General features: G+C 39.3%; 3 protein-coding genes across 4 annotated transcripts in view; 1 reads left to right on the forward strand and 2 right to left on the reverse strand.

Annotated features, from left to right (window-relative positions):
- LOC117236031 (synapsin) overlaps window positions 1-5,186 on the forward strand; it is a 41,327-nt gene extending 36,141 nt beyond the window's left edge. For both annotated transcript variants that reach the window (XM_033498612.1, XM_033498613.1), the window contains exons 7-10: window positions 1,366-1,571; window positions 2,044-2,308; window positions 2,682-2,928; window positions 3,023-5,186. In XM_033498612.1, the coding sequence (XP_033354503.1) occupies window positions 1,366-1,571; window positions 2,044-2,308; window positions 2,682-2,928; window positions 3,023-3,195 (891 nt within the window). In that variant the 3' untranslated portion in view covers window positions 3,196-5,186. The remainder of the gene's footprint in view (window positions 1-1,365; window positions 1,572-2,043; window positions 2,309-2,681; window positions 2,929-3,022) is intronic.
- Window positions 5,187-12,732: 7,546 nt separating this feature from the next.
- On the reverse strand, window positions 12,733-16,523 carry LOC117236034 (UPF0691 protein C9orf116 homolog). The gene is made up of 2 exons (XM_033498618.1): window positions 16,061-16,523; window positions 12,733-13,537 (listed from the first exon to the last, which is right to left on the reverse strand). Exons 1-2 carry the CDS (start codon window positions 16,185-16,187, stop codon window positions 13,326-13,328), a joined length of 339 nt encoding a protein of 112 aa, XP_033354509.1. The 5' UTR covers window positions 16,188-16,523; the 3' UTR covers window positions 12,733-13,325.
- Window positions 13,603-15,427, reverse strand: LOC117236032 (insulin-like growth factor-binding protein complex acid labile subunit). Its single transcript, XM_033498614.1, has one exon. It carries the CDS (start codon window positions 15,040-15,042, stop codon window positions 13,759-13,761), a length of 1,284 nt encoding a protein of 427 aa, XP_033354505.1. The 5' UTR covers window positions 15,043-15,427; the 3' UTR covers window positions 13,603-13,758.
- Window positions 16,524-16,756: the final 233 nt, after the last annotated feature.

Here is a 16,756-nt window from a genome sequence, read left to right on the forward strand (position 1 = left end):
TTCCTGAATTGCCATGCGCTTTGTGACTATTAAATGTTTCACAAACTAATTTCATAGGGAATTAACGATCGATTAACATTTGTACCATTTATTTCCACAAATACCCTCACATGCCCACGAAACAGAAAGTAGAGAAAATTGATAAAATTATATAAGATAAGCATCGATCAAATGCTTTGGTATTATTTCAAAATTATTTCAAAAAAGTTGTAACGTCGAGTTATTTAACTTTGGCCTGAGAACAGCTCATTTCTTAATTTTATTCTACGTCGCGAGTAAAAGCATAAGCTGAACAAGTTTTATATCGTGAAATTTGCAAGGAAGAATTCTGAGGAAGGTAGAAAATATTGAACGATCAACTGAAATTTTAAAGTCTGAAAGAGAGAACGCAGTAGATTTGAAAAGAAATAAACTTTGTGTCTATTAAACGTACGAAGAATTTCATGGGAAATGATATATATCGAAGAATCGATTGACATTCCTCAAGTTGTCCCAAGTTCTGAGAAAAACTGGACGAAGGAGATTAAGATTCAATTTAAGTGGAGTTATCCACTTAAGCTCGGCTGGCTTCGATTTGTTTCTTTTAACGAGGAATTCCTTGGTTATCTGCGCTAACGGGATAACCAGGAGAGGGAGTTCACATTTTATGTCGCCTTCACCCTTTTTTCCTAACTCGATTACCATGGAATCGGGTGAAGATCGTAAGCTTCGAGTGAATCTTAATTACTAGGAACGAAACCGGTACGTATGGTTTGCAAACTTCCGACGACCTTACGTTTCAAAGAAATTATTTCAACATCGAATGAAATACTCATCTCATATCACGCATATTTTTAGCATGCTCCGGTTCGCGTAAGAAAAATAAATCTCGAGAGGATATGTTTCACGATCCTGGAAGATCGTTCCAAACGAATCGACTGACGGATGCAACGAATACGCAGCATCATCGTTTAATAATCTCTTGCGACCCACGCGAATATCGTAGACTGTTTAATCAACCGGCTGTATATCGGCTGACTTTGATCTTCATCCATAGATGTCGGTTAATGTATTCGATTATTGAAGACTAGCCCGAGATATTGCTGTAGGCGTCCCTTCGGACTGGTTTCTGTCGATTAGAGCGGAATGCAGAATACGCGTGCATTGTTAATCGATTCTCCACGCAGAAGTCTCGATACCACGTTGAAAATGCATCCGAGAAGCATCGAATATATTCAGAATTACAGAACGTTTGCAGTTCAACGTTTGAAGAGTTGTAGTTATGCTACAAGTCGTTTGGTGATGCAGTCGAAGCCAATCGATTCGCGATCGAACACCATGTACCCATTAATTCTTTCTCTTCTTGAACGTTGATCGTCTTTGCAGGTGAGTGCATCTCGTTATCCGGTTGTGGTGAAACTCGGGCACGCCCACGGTGGAGTGGGAAAAGCCCGTGCCGAGACGAATCAAGAGTTTCTAGATCTCGCCTCTTTGGCTGCTTTGGCGAACACTTATTGCACGTCGGAACCGTACGTCGACACCAAATACGACGTTCACGTGCAGAAAATAGGCAATAACTACAAGGCGTTCATGTGAGTGCCGCGAAATGTCTGCCAGATCGATCCCGTGATCTGTCGTTGCAAATGTTACCGAGTAGCTTGTCAATGGGTACTACGGTTTCCCCGCTGTACAAAAATGGAAATTAGAACGCGTAGCTTAACTCTCGGCTGGTAAGGTGAAACGTAAGTTATGTAACGACCAGCGCCGGGATCGTTTCAAATCCATCTATTTTTTTCACATTTTACGTGACTGAATATGTAAGCATATTTATGGTAATACGCATTGTATGACTCACAGAACAATACAGGATCCTGCACATTGTCATTCGATTCTCGAAGCAGGATCAAGAAGTTGTCATGTTACACCTTTCTAAATATATCTTTTTGAACGATCGAAACTTTAATCCATCCGCCTTCTATCAGTCGAGGGTTAACCAACTAGACAATTGCGACAAGAATAGCAACGTATTTAATTAACAACCACGATCATCGACGTTCCTCTCAGGCGGAAGAGCATAAGCGGAAACTGGAAGTCTAACACCGGTTCGGCGATGTTGGAGCAATTAGCCGTGAGCGAAAGACATCGCACCTGGGTTGATCACGTGGCCCAATTATTCGGTGGATTGGATATCTGTGCGATCGAGCTGTTAGTCGGGAAGGATGGTCGAGAATACATAATCGAGGTGAATGATAGCGCGCTGTCGTTAATGGGAGACTCACAAGAGGAAGACCGTCGTCACATTGCAGACCTCGTCACCGCGAAAATGCAGGTAAAAAGTGATACGAAATTTAATATACTTAGACTAAATTAATTAGTATGTAAATGTTATAATCAGACTGCGGGTTTGTATATATTTATAGAACATTTTAAAGTGCAAAATTGCACAAAATGCACATAGTATGAAAAAAATATACAAAATATCTAAAATAGAGTACTTTCTGTAATAATTGGTAAAACAATTTTCTATAGAGATTCTATTTTCTTAATTGTATTTTCAAAAATATTAATTTACATAAAAATTCATGGTCTAATTATAATAAATACAATAATGTACCAATACCACTTTTAGTCACTATAAATTATAAAAATTAATAAGTCGACAAATTTTTATCACATGATGCATTACTTTCTCCAATATCTAGGCATGTTGTCGACCTCCAAGCGTGTTGACGAAAACGACATCCAGAGGATCGATGTCTGGCTCCAGTCAGGCAACGAGTCCTGTAGAAGATCGCACTGTGCCACCAACAGCTCCGCTAGGATCGCATGGAAGCATGGGGTCCATGGCTAGCATAGGAAGCTTAGGTTCCATGGGCTCCACGACAGCAATGGCGGGTGATGTAACTAGTTCTGACAGCCACCATCAATTGCAACGACGCGATTCTCAAGGTTCGTAAGAACTATGGATTCGGTTTACAATTATTGAAATATAATTAAATCAAGGATAACTAAAATATCGAAATATTTATTTATTTATCTGCAGCGTCGCAATCGAGTACAGTGAGCAGCGCTCCATCGGTTGGTCGACGCCAAGAAGATGTTCCAACATCGAGAGTACCTTTCCACAGACAAGGCAGCCAATCCCAGAGCGAAGACACCGAAGACACCATGAAGAACCTTCGGAAAACGTTTGCAGGAATCTTTGGAGACATGTAAATTTTTCGAACGAAAGTGTACTGGAGCAAAGGAGATCATTTTAGGATTATCATCAAATTTAAGTTAGTGAACAAAAAGTATTTAAAATGTAAATGAGTTAGTTAATATTTTTAACGAAAGATCGTATTTTTTTATATAGCTTCTTCATTATCAGTGATGTATAGGAATAATTTTGCAATTATAGGATTTTTGTTAAACAGTTGGAAGATGTATTTAAATTAATTTGTCGAATATGAAAATGTACTGGAAAGGAATATATAATATAGTCGATATATTTGTAGATCATCAAGCTCATCTAAATGACGCTCGCGTCCCACACTGGACGCCATATAACAATGTAAATTTTGCTAACGGTCCACGGCGATGTGTATAAACATAAACATAACTTAACTTTTCGTTTTTTATCAGTTCAATAATTCATCCGTTTCTTGCCATTCGATTGCGTTGAGCGAAAGAAAATATCGTTGGAAATTTATTCTTCTAGAATTTTTGCTAATCGCGTTGCTATTACTCTGTACTTGATTATTAATCGATATCGCGTATTCAACGCATCGGTTGCTATTCAAATATTAACTACGTATTTTCGATAAGGGGAGGGTAAGTAAAAATTAATGGGGGATTTAAAGAAAGAGTCGTGGTCGTTTATGTATATTAAAAAGTAAAAAAATAAAAAAATCGTAATGTAGATTCTATGTATTCGATGTATTCAGCATTTACATAGTGGCTAGGGAAAATTCTCTCAGGTTAAAATAGTAAAAGAATGAATACTTTTCCAAGTGTCCAGTTATGTTTCGTTACCATCGACGTATCCGTTCTGCATACTCGTCTCGTTTACGGGGAACGCCGCCACTTGGTTTTTCGATTCCAACAGGCAACAGTACCATAGGCCCCTGTCATCTCCTCATCCGACTTTACTTCAGGCGTCCACTTTTTAGGCTTAACTTTCGATTATAGCATTGTCTAAAGGCGAGGGAACGGGAATGATGCGGAATGAAAAGAACGAGAAAGCTGGAGAGAGGAAAAAATGGAAGATGAGTTATAAATTTAAATGGCTGATGGAAGTCCTGCAGTAAAATACATATTTGTAAAATTATTAAAAAGTATTTGTAAGCCGACGTCATTCAAAATGATTGAGGAAAACAAAAAAGAGGAGATTCGGGCATTATACTGAACATTTGGCTAGAGAAGACTTCGGATCGATCGCCCGGCACTCAATGCCGGACCAATGGAAGAACAAGATCGACCAGTCTGTATCTTAAGCGCACAAATAGTCATTAGGATTTCGAGACACGGGCAGTACTTTGACATCGTGCATGTGAACAACGCAAACGTTTGGTCTAATAAACGGGACTTATGGTGAGGGAGAAATGAAAAAAATTCTTCTGCAGAGTCGCCGGTTCTTGAACAATGATATGTTTCGGCCTGCAAAAAGTGTAATTCCTCGGCCGGCGACCTTTCGATTTGGATTATTCAAAATTCATTGTCTCGAATAGTATTGAGCATCTCGATGTTGAAAACTGTCCTGCATTCCGATAACGAACTGTTTCTTTTTCCTAAATTTTCACGCATTTGTAGGTCATTTGTAAAGGAAAAAAGGAACTTGCGCAAGGCGACTTGGCACGCTTGCTGAAAATTCATGAAAAAAGAGATGTTCGTTGCTCCGTAGGCTTTAAGAACAATTACCGATGAAATCAAAATGTAATAAACGGGTTCGTGAACTAGGAACGGGAAGCGAAAGGGAAGCGGCCGCTAGTTGCCGCGAGAATGATTAAAAAAAAAACATGGGCATTCAGTAAATCGCGATTCTTTGCGATCGTGCAAAAAATCCGAAGCACACCAAGCAACCTTTTGATGATCTGCAAATATAATCGTGTTTGCTTGCCTGAGTTAACTTGATTCTACTGAAGCTCCTTTGATTCAGTACCCGCTGGAGAAGGATCTGGATTTGCGAAGTAAAAACCAATCGACGAAAGCGAGAAGAGAGAACGAAATGTCTTTGTCCAAATTTTTCTTTTTTTTATTATTTAATTTGTACTTTACAATTTGTTCAGCTGGACATACGGTAAATTTTTCTAGCTTTATTGCTAAATAACATGTGGATGGCTATCCCCAGCGGGATACCATCTTCGAGTTTGTCTATTTTATTCCTTTAGTGAGGTCAGTGGAGTGTTTTCTCTTTAGTCTTCTTTTTATAAAAGTTTTGCTCGCTTCAGCAGTTAGCTGATTTGGATATGTTGCCGTTCTTTCCTTCTATTTTTTTGCGTACCTGCCGATTTCTTCTTTAACTGTTGGTATTTTTAAGTCTTTGCGTATATCCTCGTTTCTGACATACCATGGGGAGTTGACTATTGTTCTGAGTATCTTCGATTCTAGCGACTCTAGTTTATTTATGTGGCTCATTGCTGCTGTTCCCCATAGTGGTATTCCGTACGACCAAATTGGTTTCATTATCGTTTTGTAAATTTTTAGTTTATTTTCCATGCTGAGTTTAGAGTTTCGACTAGTTAGGCAGTATGTTGCTTCCATGTAAGTTGTGTGTCTAAGTGGAGTCCTAGGTATTTGACTTGCCTTGTTCGTGTTATGTACGTGCCATTCAATTGGATATTTGGTGGTTTCCGTTTTCCTAGCGTAAATGTAATATGGTTACCATTATTGGGGTTTGCTTTTATTTGTTTATCTTGTATCCATTTTTCTATTTTTGTGATATGCTCTTGTAGTAACGTGACTGCTGTTTCTGGATTAGTGTGCCTGACTAGTACAGCCGTGTCGTCTGCGAATATCAGTATTTTGCTGTTGATAGTTATTGGTACGTTGGCCGTGTATAGTGTGTATAATATTGGTTCTAAGACGCTTCCTTGCAGTACCCCTGTGTTGATGTCTTTAACTTCAGAATATGCGTCCTTTATTTTTACTACAATTGTCCAAATGATCTCAATTTACCTTAGCGTAAGAGCTAATAAAGGCATTACGACGAAAGGTAGACCTCGTGGTGTCAGCTTTGAAAAGAACTATAATAAGTTCGTCCGTTTAATATTCTGTTCTAATTTAATTTCACATTTCGATTATGTAACTTTTGTCAAAGAGGCACTTAGGAAAATTAATTTTACTTAAACCTACGTTAGTTGCAAGAATATCAGGAGATCCCGGGGCACCCCTGTTGAGCGTCAGGCTAGCCATCGTGGAGTTTTAGTCGGTAAGTCCGACACTGCCCCGCCGCTTCCCAGAAGAGGCGAGGTGTCCATGACGATTTCCTCACGTATAAGAAAGAAAAGTGTAGTTTGTTCCGTTTCATAGCGTTTCAAATGTAGTCCCAGGACATCCCTGACGTTTTTGTCGATAAATCTGACACTGCCCCACCGTTCCACGGAAGAGCGGCGGGGTATCTATGACTATTTCCTCGCGTATAAAAAAGAAAATGCTGCAAGAATATAAGGAGGTCCCAGTGCACCGCTGGTGAGCGTCAGGCAGGCCACCGGGAAGCTTTAGTCGGTAAGTCCGACACTACCCTGCCGCTTCCCAGAAGAGCGGCGAGGTGTCCATGACGATTTCCTCACATATAAAGAGAAAAGTGTAGTTTGTTCCGTTACATAACGTTTCGAAGATAGCCCCGGGACACCTCTAGCGTTTTTGTCGATAAATCTGACACTGCCCCAACGCTGCACGGAAGAGTGGCGGGGTGTCTATGACTATTCCCTCACGCATAAAAAAAGAAGTTGCAAGAATATAGTAGAGGAACGCATAGGATCGTAAAAGGAATGTATTGCCTCTTCTTGTTCTGATTTATTGTCTCCTATTATCAACACATTGCTTTATCGAATTTAGGAATATCAAGTAAATGAACGCAAAGACGTGAACTTGATCAATTCTCTATTGCACGACTAATTGATCGATATTCCTGTGTGTGTATATAGATGTAAATTAATGCATTAGTCATTTGTTAGAAGATACATGGTACACGAATTTAAACGATTACAAACGGTTACATAGTGTTACAAACGGTTACATAGCGTCACAAACGGTTACATAGTATTACAAACGGTTACATAGTGTCACAAACGGTTACGAATTAATTTCCAAGTAATAGACGTCCAATGGTTTGGTTTTTGAAGTGCCTTGAATACTTAAGTGCCCTTCTTGTCACGTTTCTTGCCCATTCGAAGTAGTCGAAGCGCGTGTCAACGTGCACTTTTTACTATGCACTTAACCATGAGAATCTCTCTGTTGTTTGTACTTTTTATACACTAAACGCGTGCATCGTTTTACCTTTTCGCATGATCATCTCTAACGAGCTGCTTATTGATTCATCAGGCACCTCGATACCGTGGATAAGTGCAGGTACACCGTCCAAAGTATGATCAACAGCGAACGAAGACGTTGGTATCACTCGAAACGTCAATCGATCGAACAAGCGAACCTATTATCGTTCGTCGATATTCGCGGTAGCTCGATACTACGACTTTATTCTTTTTCATTCCTCAGCGTTCGCGATTTAGTGCATTTAGATTTACGTTCTTTCACGCTTAATTCTTATTTAAAAATTATTCATCATTACGATAGGCAATGACACGTAGAGAAAGAAAATAGTCTTAAAGAGTGTTTAGAGTGAAAGAACAGTGAGAGAATAGAGCTGAAGCTTCTGAAATTAATGTTATAAAAGGCTGTCTAATTTCGTGACTTAATTCAAAAACTCGCTCGTACGTACGATCTAAGTAAAATCAGACTTGCAATAGATATCGCGAAAAATAGATTATCGGACCTACCAACATTGGAAAAAATAGTACTTTAAGGGATAACTAAATAAGAACATGTAACAAACAAAAAATCCTGGACAATCTTCGCTGCTGAAAAAGTTGTAGTTGCCCGATAAAGTACAAAAATTATCCTCGAAGAACGAAAGCTGCTGCTGAGACTGGCTTTCAGAGCTGACGCCACGACGCATGAGGAGAAGCGAAACGCGAAAGCTTGATAGATTCGTTAAGATGGATGCATTCGATGCGATACGGAATCTGTACTGATACGTAGACGCAGTTAAAGATAACGAATATCTCAGGGGTGCAAGTCTAAGCACAAGGTAGGATAGAAAAAGATGAGATAGAAGAGACAGTTGGGTTCAAGTGTTGTTGCTGCCTAGACGAATTAACGGCATTGACTTTGATACCTACGACGACTAGTCACTTAGCAAGCACGCTTCTTCGGAAAAATCACAGCGATTATCCATTTAAGGATAGAACTTGTGGAATCGGATCCGCAAAACGATCATCTGCATTTGTAACTATTTGAAAGAACTTCTTTATGCAACGTTACAGTGTTTTGTACAGATGTGTTAATCGAATATTTGTCGATTTAACGTCAATTCTTACAAGCATATCAATCATTTCGTTGACATTGACAATATTTGCTTGAAACGAGTTAATGTTTAATTTAGTTTTAATCGTTTAGACTTTTAAATTTACAGATATAATTTGAAAATAATTAATTATTCGTTAAAATCGAATAGATGATCAAATCAAACAGAACACCAAACAGAACACAGAAATCACATTGTTAGGCATTTCACGCTGCTTGATCTTATAAGAATCTTCGATCGACGACAGTGTAATTTGTTCTAGTGCCCGTGTGATGTAGTGAGCAGCACTTCCCATTAGTTTTAAACGTGTTGATGTGTCCACACTGCGTTTGATTTCGTCGCAGCCACATGTCAGCGTAATTTGGCAGGCTAATAGATTCTTTATTCCATACGAAGACTCGCTTCGCTTCGTAAATTCGAGTCTAGTTTAAAAAAAAAGCACAGTGCTTTTTCGCGCCGAATTTTCGTCATTCAATCTCTGTTTCCTTTTTGGCGGAAGTAATAATATTACTGCTAGGCTAATCTTACTTAGGATCCTTGCATCACTGTAATACCGTTGTTGGTTAAGATTTACCATTCTTAGAAATACTTTCAAGGTCGTGGAACTAATTTAGATGTCTTGGATAACGACATCATATAAGGTAAGCTCCAACAGAAAAATAATTAAAAATAAAAAAAAAACGGAAAAAAAGAAAACGAGAAGACAGGCCAGGCTCGATGATAACGCAGCAGTAGTGTAATTTTGTGTTACTATCGTTGTTTCGTAGCTTTTTTCATGGTGCTTGAATCACCGTAAGATCATGTGGCGAAGCTTCCAAATGCATTCGATCGAATAGCCTAGAGTTACACTATAGAATATGGCAAGTGACAATTCTAATCATCTCGCCGAGTATCGAAAAATATCGAGCATTCGACGCAAAAAATCGGGGCCAAATCCTGTCGTGCGCCAGTCGAATTAGCGATCTTAGCTCATGGCATTCGCTGTCAATTTAGTGCCTCGTTACTTTCCCTTCTTTTAGCAATTTTCTTTCTAGTAACTTCGAGTTCAAATCATGTCGCAATATTCGTGTCTATATAAGTTCACTTATGCCTATATTAATAAATTCCTTCGGTCGCGAATCGAACAGAAAGTTACGCCACGATCGAATCGTTCCTTTTCCTTACTCGACTTGAATGATGCGTTCGCGAACACCAATAATTTTCTTCCACTTTCTTTGTTCCTTATCGATACTTCTCGGCTCGTGAAACGAAACACCAAAACACTATACGAGACTAATTACAACGAATATATGGAAGGGGTGAATATTATCAAGCAACTTTCTCATAGGAGTAGAATCTGGCTGGCTAGACGATATTTCCGGATTTCGCCTCGATCAACGCGAACGCTCGTCCTTCTAATTATGATTAATCAATGTCTATGTGTAACGAAACTTAAGGTAATAATAATAGTGTTAACAATAACAATCGTTAAGGTGAGATTGTCATAGTAGGCTAGTTAAGAATACGGTAGGCTCTATATGTAACCGTATGTTACCTCCTTGATTTCAATGAGTGCTAGTCACATGTATTATTCCCGGGGCACTCCTATTAAGCATTAGGTAGGTCACGGTGTGGTTTTAGTCGGTAAGTCCGACACTACCCTGCTGCTTTCCAAAAAAGCGGCAAGGTGTCCATGACTATTTCCTCACGTATAAAAAAAAGAAAAAAACGTTGCAAGAATATAAGGAGATCCCGGGGCACCCCTGTTGAGCGTCAGGTGAGCCACCGTGGAGTTTTAATCGGTAAGTTCGACACTACTCCGCAGCTTCCCAGAAGAGCGGCGAGGTGTCCATGACTATTTCCTCACGTATAAAAAAAATGTCACATGTATTATAATTACTTAACACTCATATTCTCAACACATGAATATATAAACACGACATATTATATATACACATAACATTATAACATAAACAACATAACATTCTATGTCTATTATTCTAGGAATGTATTAAACGACGTTGTAAAGTGTAAGGGTGCTTCAGGTCTAATTAATTGTAAATCGATCGGAATGCTATTGTAACCCGAAAAGAAAAGCGAATACAGTTACGGAAGAAAAAAAGAAGAAAAAGAATAAAAATGGAACGTTCTCGTGCGACTAGCGTTACATTTCGTTCGGGAAATGGACCGGTGTCTCTTATCGTCGATTAATTTATACCGAATCTTCGACTAGAGTCACCGTAGCACAGGACGTACCTTTGTTATGCCGATATTCGATATCAATTGTATGACAATATAAGGTATCGCGAGTAGAGTAACGCGCCACGAGCGTTCACCCTTCTCGAACGAGACAAATGTGAGAGAGTAGCAAGTTAGTACCTATTAATCTCGATGTTCCCTTTCGTGGCGCGCGTATCCTAGATGCGTCGCGAAATCATTTGGAACATTCCTCTGAAACAGCGCGCGATCCAACTATCGAGATCTTTGCAATTCATTCGTTGATTATTTCATTAAAGAATCATCGCCTTACTGAACGATCGATCTCGATCGTTGGATCGCGCGTACTGTTCGCGGTCGCCTCGTCGTCGATCGCATTTGCTCGCTTATTTTTCTCCCGTGCTCATAGTCAAGGCCGCTTAATATTGATGACGGGTGTTTTAAGCGTGTGATTATAAGATATCAAGTGGACAACGAATCATCGCGGTCGAGTGGGCAGCGATCACGACGCGGCGTCTCGCCGAGATGATCGCTCGAATTGAACACGATTATTACGAGTTCTCCGATCGTACGACCATTTATTACCTTTATCTAACCGCCAAGTATAAGAGAAGAAGGAAAGAAGGAATGTTTAAAGATTAAAAATGCGAGTAAAATGCGAGTTCTATCTGTCATCGTTTTAGCTGTTAAGGATTCATCATCAAAGTAAATGGGGGTAGTTCTAATCCAAGTAAGCGTACCACGTAAGCGCAGCACATTGAAAAAATACGGGAAAAAATAACAAGTAGTACAATGTATAGGTTTGTGTATAGATACTCGAGGACATATGTAAAGAGGTATCGGTCTTGGGGCACACGTCGAGCGCTCGTTACCGATCCCTTCCCATTGGTTCAACGTTGAAAGGTATTTACGGACGAAAGCCTAACAAGATCGTTCCTCTAAGCTTCTTGAGATACCACGGAAACGTTTTCGACCGTTTTCTATTCACTATCCACGAGTAATCGAAGTGCAACGGCCCTTTTCACCGAGGGATCTCATGATAACCTGGGGTGGTCGATAGGTAACGAGCACGCCGTTTCATGGAACATCAAGAGAGTCTTCCTCGCGATGGCAAACGACACTCGACGCTCGGTGATCATTTTATGGCCTTAATCAAATTTTCATTAGGGGTCAAGTGTCTTCGTAATCGCGACATCGTGTTTGTCGCGATAAAACGAAAAAAATGTCTATGACGACGACACGAATGGCCAACGCATACCAAATGGAGTACGAAAAGTACTGGTGAATATTGTATTAAATTCAGTGTATTTTGCGAACTTCGTTTGCGATACCGATGGGCCGATGTTTTGTGCTAACTTCGTGTAAAATTTCGATCGACGCTTTAACGTGCCCCACGACTCTTATCGACGACTGATTCGATTGATCTGGAAAGATTTTATACCGATTCTGCGTCGTTCTTTTTTGCGCGTTTCTTCACACGAAACCGCTGAAAGAGTTTTGATACATGACGCAATTGTGGAAAATTTTTCAACGAATGAAGCACCGAATAGAGGAATTTTTCAAGAAGCAAAGTTACATATGACTGAATAAGAATGAATTAAGGGGCCACGTGAGGAAGAATAAACTGTTGCGTGTTTCTGATTATTGTGATCATTTCTGACTATACTGGTCTCATGTCATACTATCAAACATGAAATATCTTTATGGTGTCTCCGTAAGACGATCGACGTGGCCTGTTAACAAACGAATATGGACATACGTTACAGAGTTTCTTCAACTAAAATCGTGTATTCATCCATTGCATACCAACAGAAAATGAAAAATATTGCCATATTGGACTGTGAAACGTTGTCAAAAACATTTTCGAAGTCGTCATATGGTTGTTAAGACATTGTATTAAAAGTATTAAAAACTCTTATATATATGTTGAAGTTATAATTACTTCTATGATGGTCATACCAAGCAGCGTAATGGATGAATGACATGCGCTTAAAAATTATAAAATGTCGTAATTACTTCCGTGGTCGAGTAACACAGAGTAACTTTCAGGCCCTGATTATTAAATCCTAAATGAAGCTGTAACTAAAACAAACGTTAGTGAAAACAAGTACGTGAATAATAAAACCCAGTTGTCGCGATCGGATGAGAAGAAGAACGACTTTCGATTCTGTGCTAGATTTCGGGACACCGTGTAATTCTGCGTAGCTCGACTAGGTTCTCGTTGAAATACGATTACTGCGATACGTCAAGCTAAACTGTAACAATAAAAACAAAATAAAATATTATACTTCTGACTGCCGTCAATCTCACAACCTCATCACCAACTAATTTTGAAATATTTTTTAAATATAAAAATTATCAAAATGATTTCTAGATATAAAGACTTGAAATATCAAATTATACTTTCTTAAATATCAAATACGATTTAATTTTTAGCGCCTTTCAATGCACAAGCTTCACATTTTTTAAATTTATTGGATACATTATATAGTACACCATCGATATGAAACTACGATTTACTTTACAAAAGATACTGTGATTTAAACAAATTGAAAAAAATTATCGTTAAAGAGGATGTGCAAAAAAATTAAACTATGCTTTTATCCAGTTCCGTATTGAGCGAGCAATTACGGTACATGCCACCACGGGCCTGGTTGTCGCTGAAACAAGTATTTCGTGGATAATAAGAGGTGGGCACGGTGTGAATCGTCGGTGCGTACCATCCGTAATCCATCGACGTGCTCCTGTAACAAGGATGCGGAGGCGGACTCTCGTCCTGTCGGTATCCTTTGAACACTCCTGGAAAAACGACTTCTATCGGATAAACTTGTACTTTACCCCTAAATAGATGAATGCAGTGTAACGTCTCTGTTTCGTTGTATTAGTATATTTTCCAATACTTTACATAAATCATTGTTAACAAGCATATCCTATATAACTAAAAATTTGTCAAACGACGTTTCGGATACAGATTCGCGTTTCCATATCGAAGCAACGCTGTTCACTCTGTAAACCGTATTTTAATGAACTTGAGACTCGATCTCTGTGCACTCGTAGGGCAGCTGATACTCGACGTTGCTGCATTGAAATCGTCCTTGCACTTTGGAAACATTATCAATAGTCGTCCCGGCTATCTTGAAACCTGGGTCGGTGGTAACATTCTTCATCTTGACGAAAGCGGACATGTCCACAAAACGCAGTTCGTTGCTGTTCAAGAACAGAAGCAACAAATTATCCAATCCATCGAAAGCGTCCCCCTTCAGCATGATAATTTGATTCCCGTTGAGCCAAAGAGAATTTAAGTTTTTCAGATGTCGGAAAATTCCTCCAGACAAGTTTTTCAATCGATTCCGTCCCAAATCTAGTTCGTTGATTTCACCAAGACCACGAAAAACCTCGGGTTGCAGGGACGAAATTTTATTTCTCGACAGATAGAGGAGATCGATGTGAGGCAGTCCATTAAACGCTCCAATAGGTACCTCCGTGATACCGTTACAATCCAACGCCAAGGTTTCCAGGTGTCGCAGTCCTCTGAATATGTTTCTCTTCAAGGCAATATTGTTATTTGTGGCGTACAATTCACGAAGATCGGTGAGACCCTTCCACATTCCAGGTCGAAACGCAGTAATATTATTGTTATCCAGCAGCAACGTTTCTAGACTGTGCAATTTGGCAAAGGCACCGTCTTCTATCTCGGTTATACTGTTATTCTTCAGATCCAAATACGTCAGTTGGTCCAAACCAGAGAAATAGTGTCTAAAAATTGTAGACAAGTGGTTGTCACGAATGTACAAGGCGGACGAGTTGCTGACTTCGAGAAAAGCGTCCTTGGCTATGTCGATGATCCCAAGACCCTCCAGGTGTAATTCTATGTCCTCGATCGTCTGCACCGCGTTGACATCCTCGAACGCGACACTGTATAACACGCTGTTGGCCAGACAAACGTAAAGATGGTTATAAACTTGGCAGTCGATTTCCTCCGCGCGAACGTCTTGAGTGGTGACCGATAAGAGAAGATAAACGAGCAAGAGGAAGCACATGGTGTGCTCAGATGCTGGATACGCACTGAACGCGTGGAAGAGCAGAGTTTCGATGTGCAGCCAAGGGAACAAACCGATGGTTACCGTTCGACAGATACGATTGGACAAATATATCAGCCATACCGTGTACAGTATAACTCGACGATGAAGTTCAGTTCCGCAGAAATTGGATGTTTTATTCATTTTAAACACACGCCCCGCGGTTGCCCACTTTAACAGTGGCTCTGTGTCCGCGGATGATACGGTTACATAGCAACGTTTCATCTTGAAATTCAATTTTATTGAAATCAACGTTTGCACATCGATCCAAAGTAGCTGTTTCTTCGTAGCTGATATTCAAATTCATAATTTCCACGAAGTTAGAGAGATAAGGACCCTTCGCGGGAACCCTGCCAGCATTTTTATCGATGCAACGTTATGTGTTCGGTTTGCGTATATGAAAACTGTTCTTTGTCGCTGTTCTGGAAACATGGCTGGGATTTCAAAGGACACATTTATTCGCCGTCTCCCGCAATCTCGTGATCCGAGGTTTCGCGTCGGGCAAGTTATTTTTCTGTAGGATCGTTTCGCATTGTTCGAGACACCGAGAAAGACGACGCTATAGAATTTTGAATCTAGCGTTCACAGTGTTACGTCGATGTTTCACGAACCAGAGACGAACGTGTTCTTATTTTAAACAGATGATTTACAAATGAAAATGTTAAAGCGACGTTTTTAATATCCGAGAGCGTCAGATACACGCTTCACTCTTATGGCAAAAGAAACGTATCTGAGAAACATGGACGTTCACAAATGAACTTGAGCGTAGATATATGTATTTCGACACGCTTCAAATCATCTTTTTTCTTTTATCGCGAAACGAAGTTAATCTCTTAAACGGAAAATACATGAAGTGACGGAATCGCGTATATTTTAAGCAAGACGTATCTTGTGAAAGGTTCCTGTGACATGTGCAAAAATGTCTGTATTACCGATAAGCTTCGACGAACGTACCGATCGTCAACACTGACTTATTAATAGCAGAACGTTATCGTTTTAGTACGAAGAACTTCTTGTCGTGTAGTCTACCACGAAATGAGATGTTTTCACGACACGCGAAATCAATCTCCAAACCAATTCAACGAACTTCATAAAACGTTTGAGAGAAACATTTTCGTTCAAAAGAATAAAATAAGATTAAAAATATCGATTGATGTGTGGAGAACCGATCTGGCCGTACAATTAAGACTATGTCACTTGTTAAATATGAAAAACGTCACGTTAATAAATTATACAGACTTACGTGGGTACATAAATCGTGTTGGAAGATTACAGGTTCGATAAATGTCATCAGTGCGTGGACCGAAAGAAATTTCCTCTCCCTCCGCATCCTTCTTTTTTTCTTTGCATATGCACGGCGTTTTGATCATTTTCGGATTACGAGCGGCTCAATCGATTCGTAAACGTATCATAATGCTCCCGAACAGCAAAACATAATCTTCACAGAACACAGTGAAAATACGCTGCAATTTCTGCTGCGACATTGACCATAAATGTTTCGTTTCTATGGTGACTGTATCTTGTACGCGACATTGGTATCGATCAAACGGGCATCGATTTACGTTGCTCGGTCAACTTCTCGGTCATATTCGTTTCAAAATAAAAATTAAAAACCTTAGAATATAAGTGACAAATTCTGACAGTTCGAAATTAAAAGATTTAGATTTAGAAATTTAAATTTAAAATTTCGAAATAAAGAACAAGAATTCACAAAAGTTAGATTTAATGTTAAAAAGTTCAATCTTCATTTAAATTCAAATAAAAATTCAATATTGAAATTCAGAATCAAAAAATTTGAATGTGAAATTAAATTATTCGTCCGTCGCTGAAGATATATAATTCTGGTTTCTATGTCCGATAAACGTTATTTCCAATCAAATGGGCATTAAAGTGAAGGGTTCATTGAAACTTTTTGTTCATCGAGCACTGTCGTTTTAAT

This window comes from Bombus vosnesenskii, unplaced genomic scaffold, assembly GCF_011952255.1.
Source record: "Bombus vosnesenskii isolate JDL3184/JDL3185 unplaced genomic scaffold, Bvos_JDL3184-5_v1.1 scf7180000013339, whole genome shotgun sequence".
Taxonomy (NCBI): Eukaryota; Metazoa; Arthropoda; class Insecta; order Hymenoptera; family Apidae; genus Bombus; species Bombus vosnesenskii.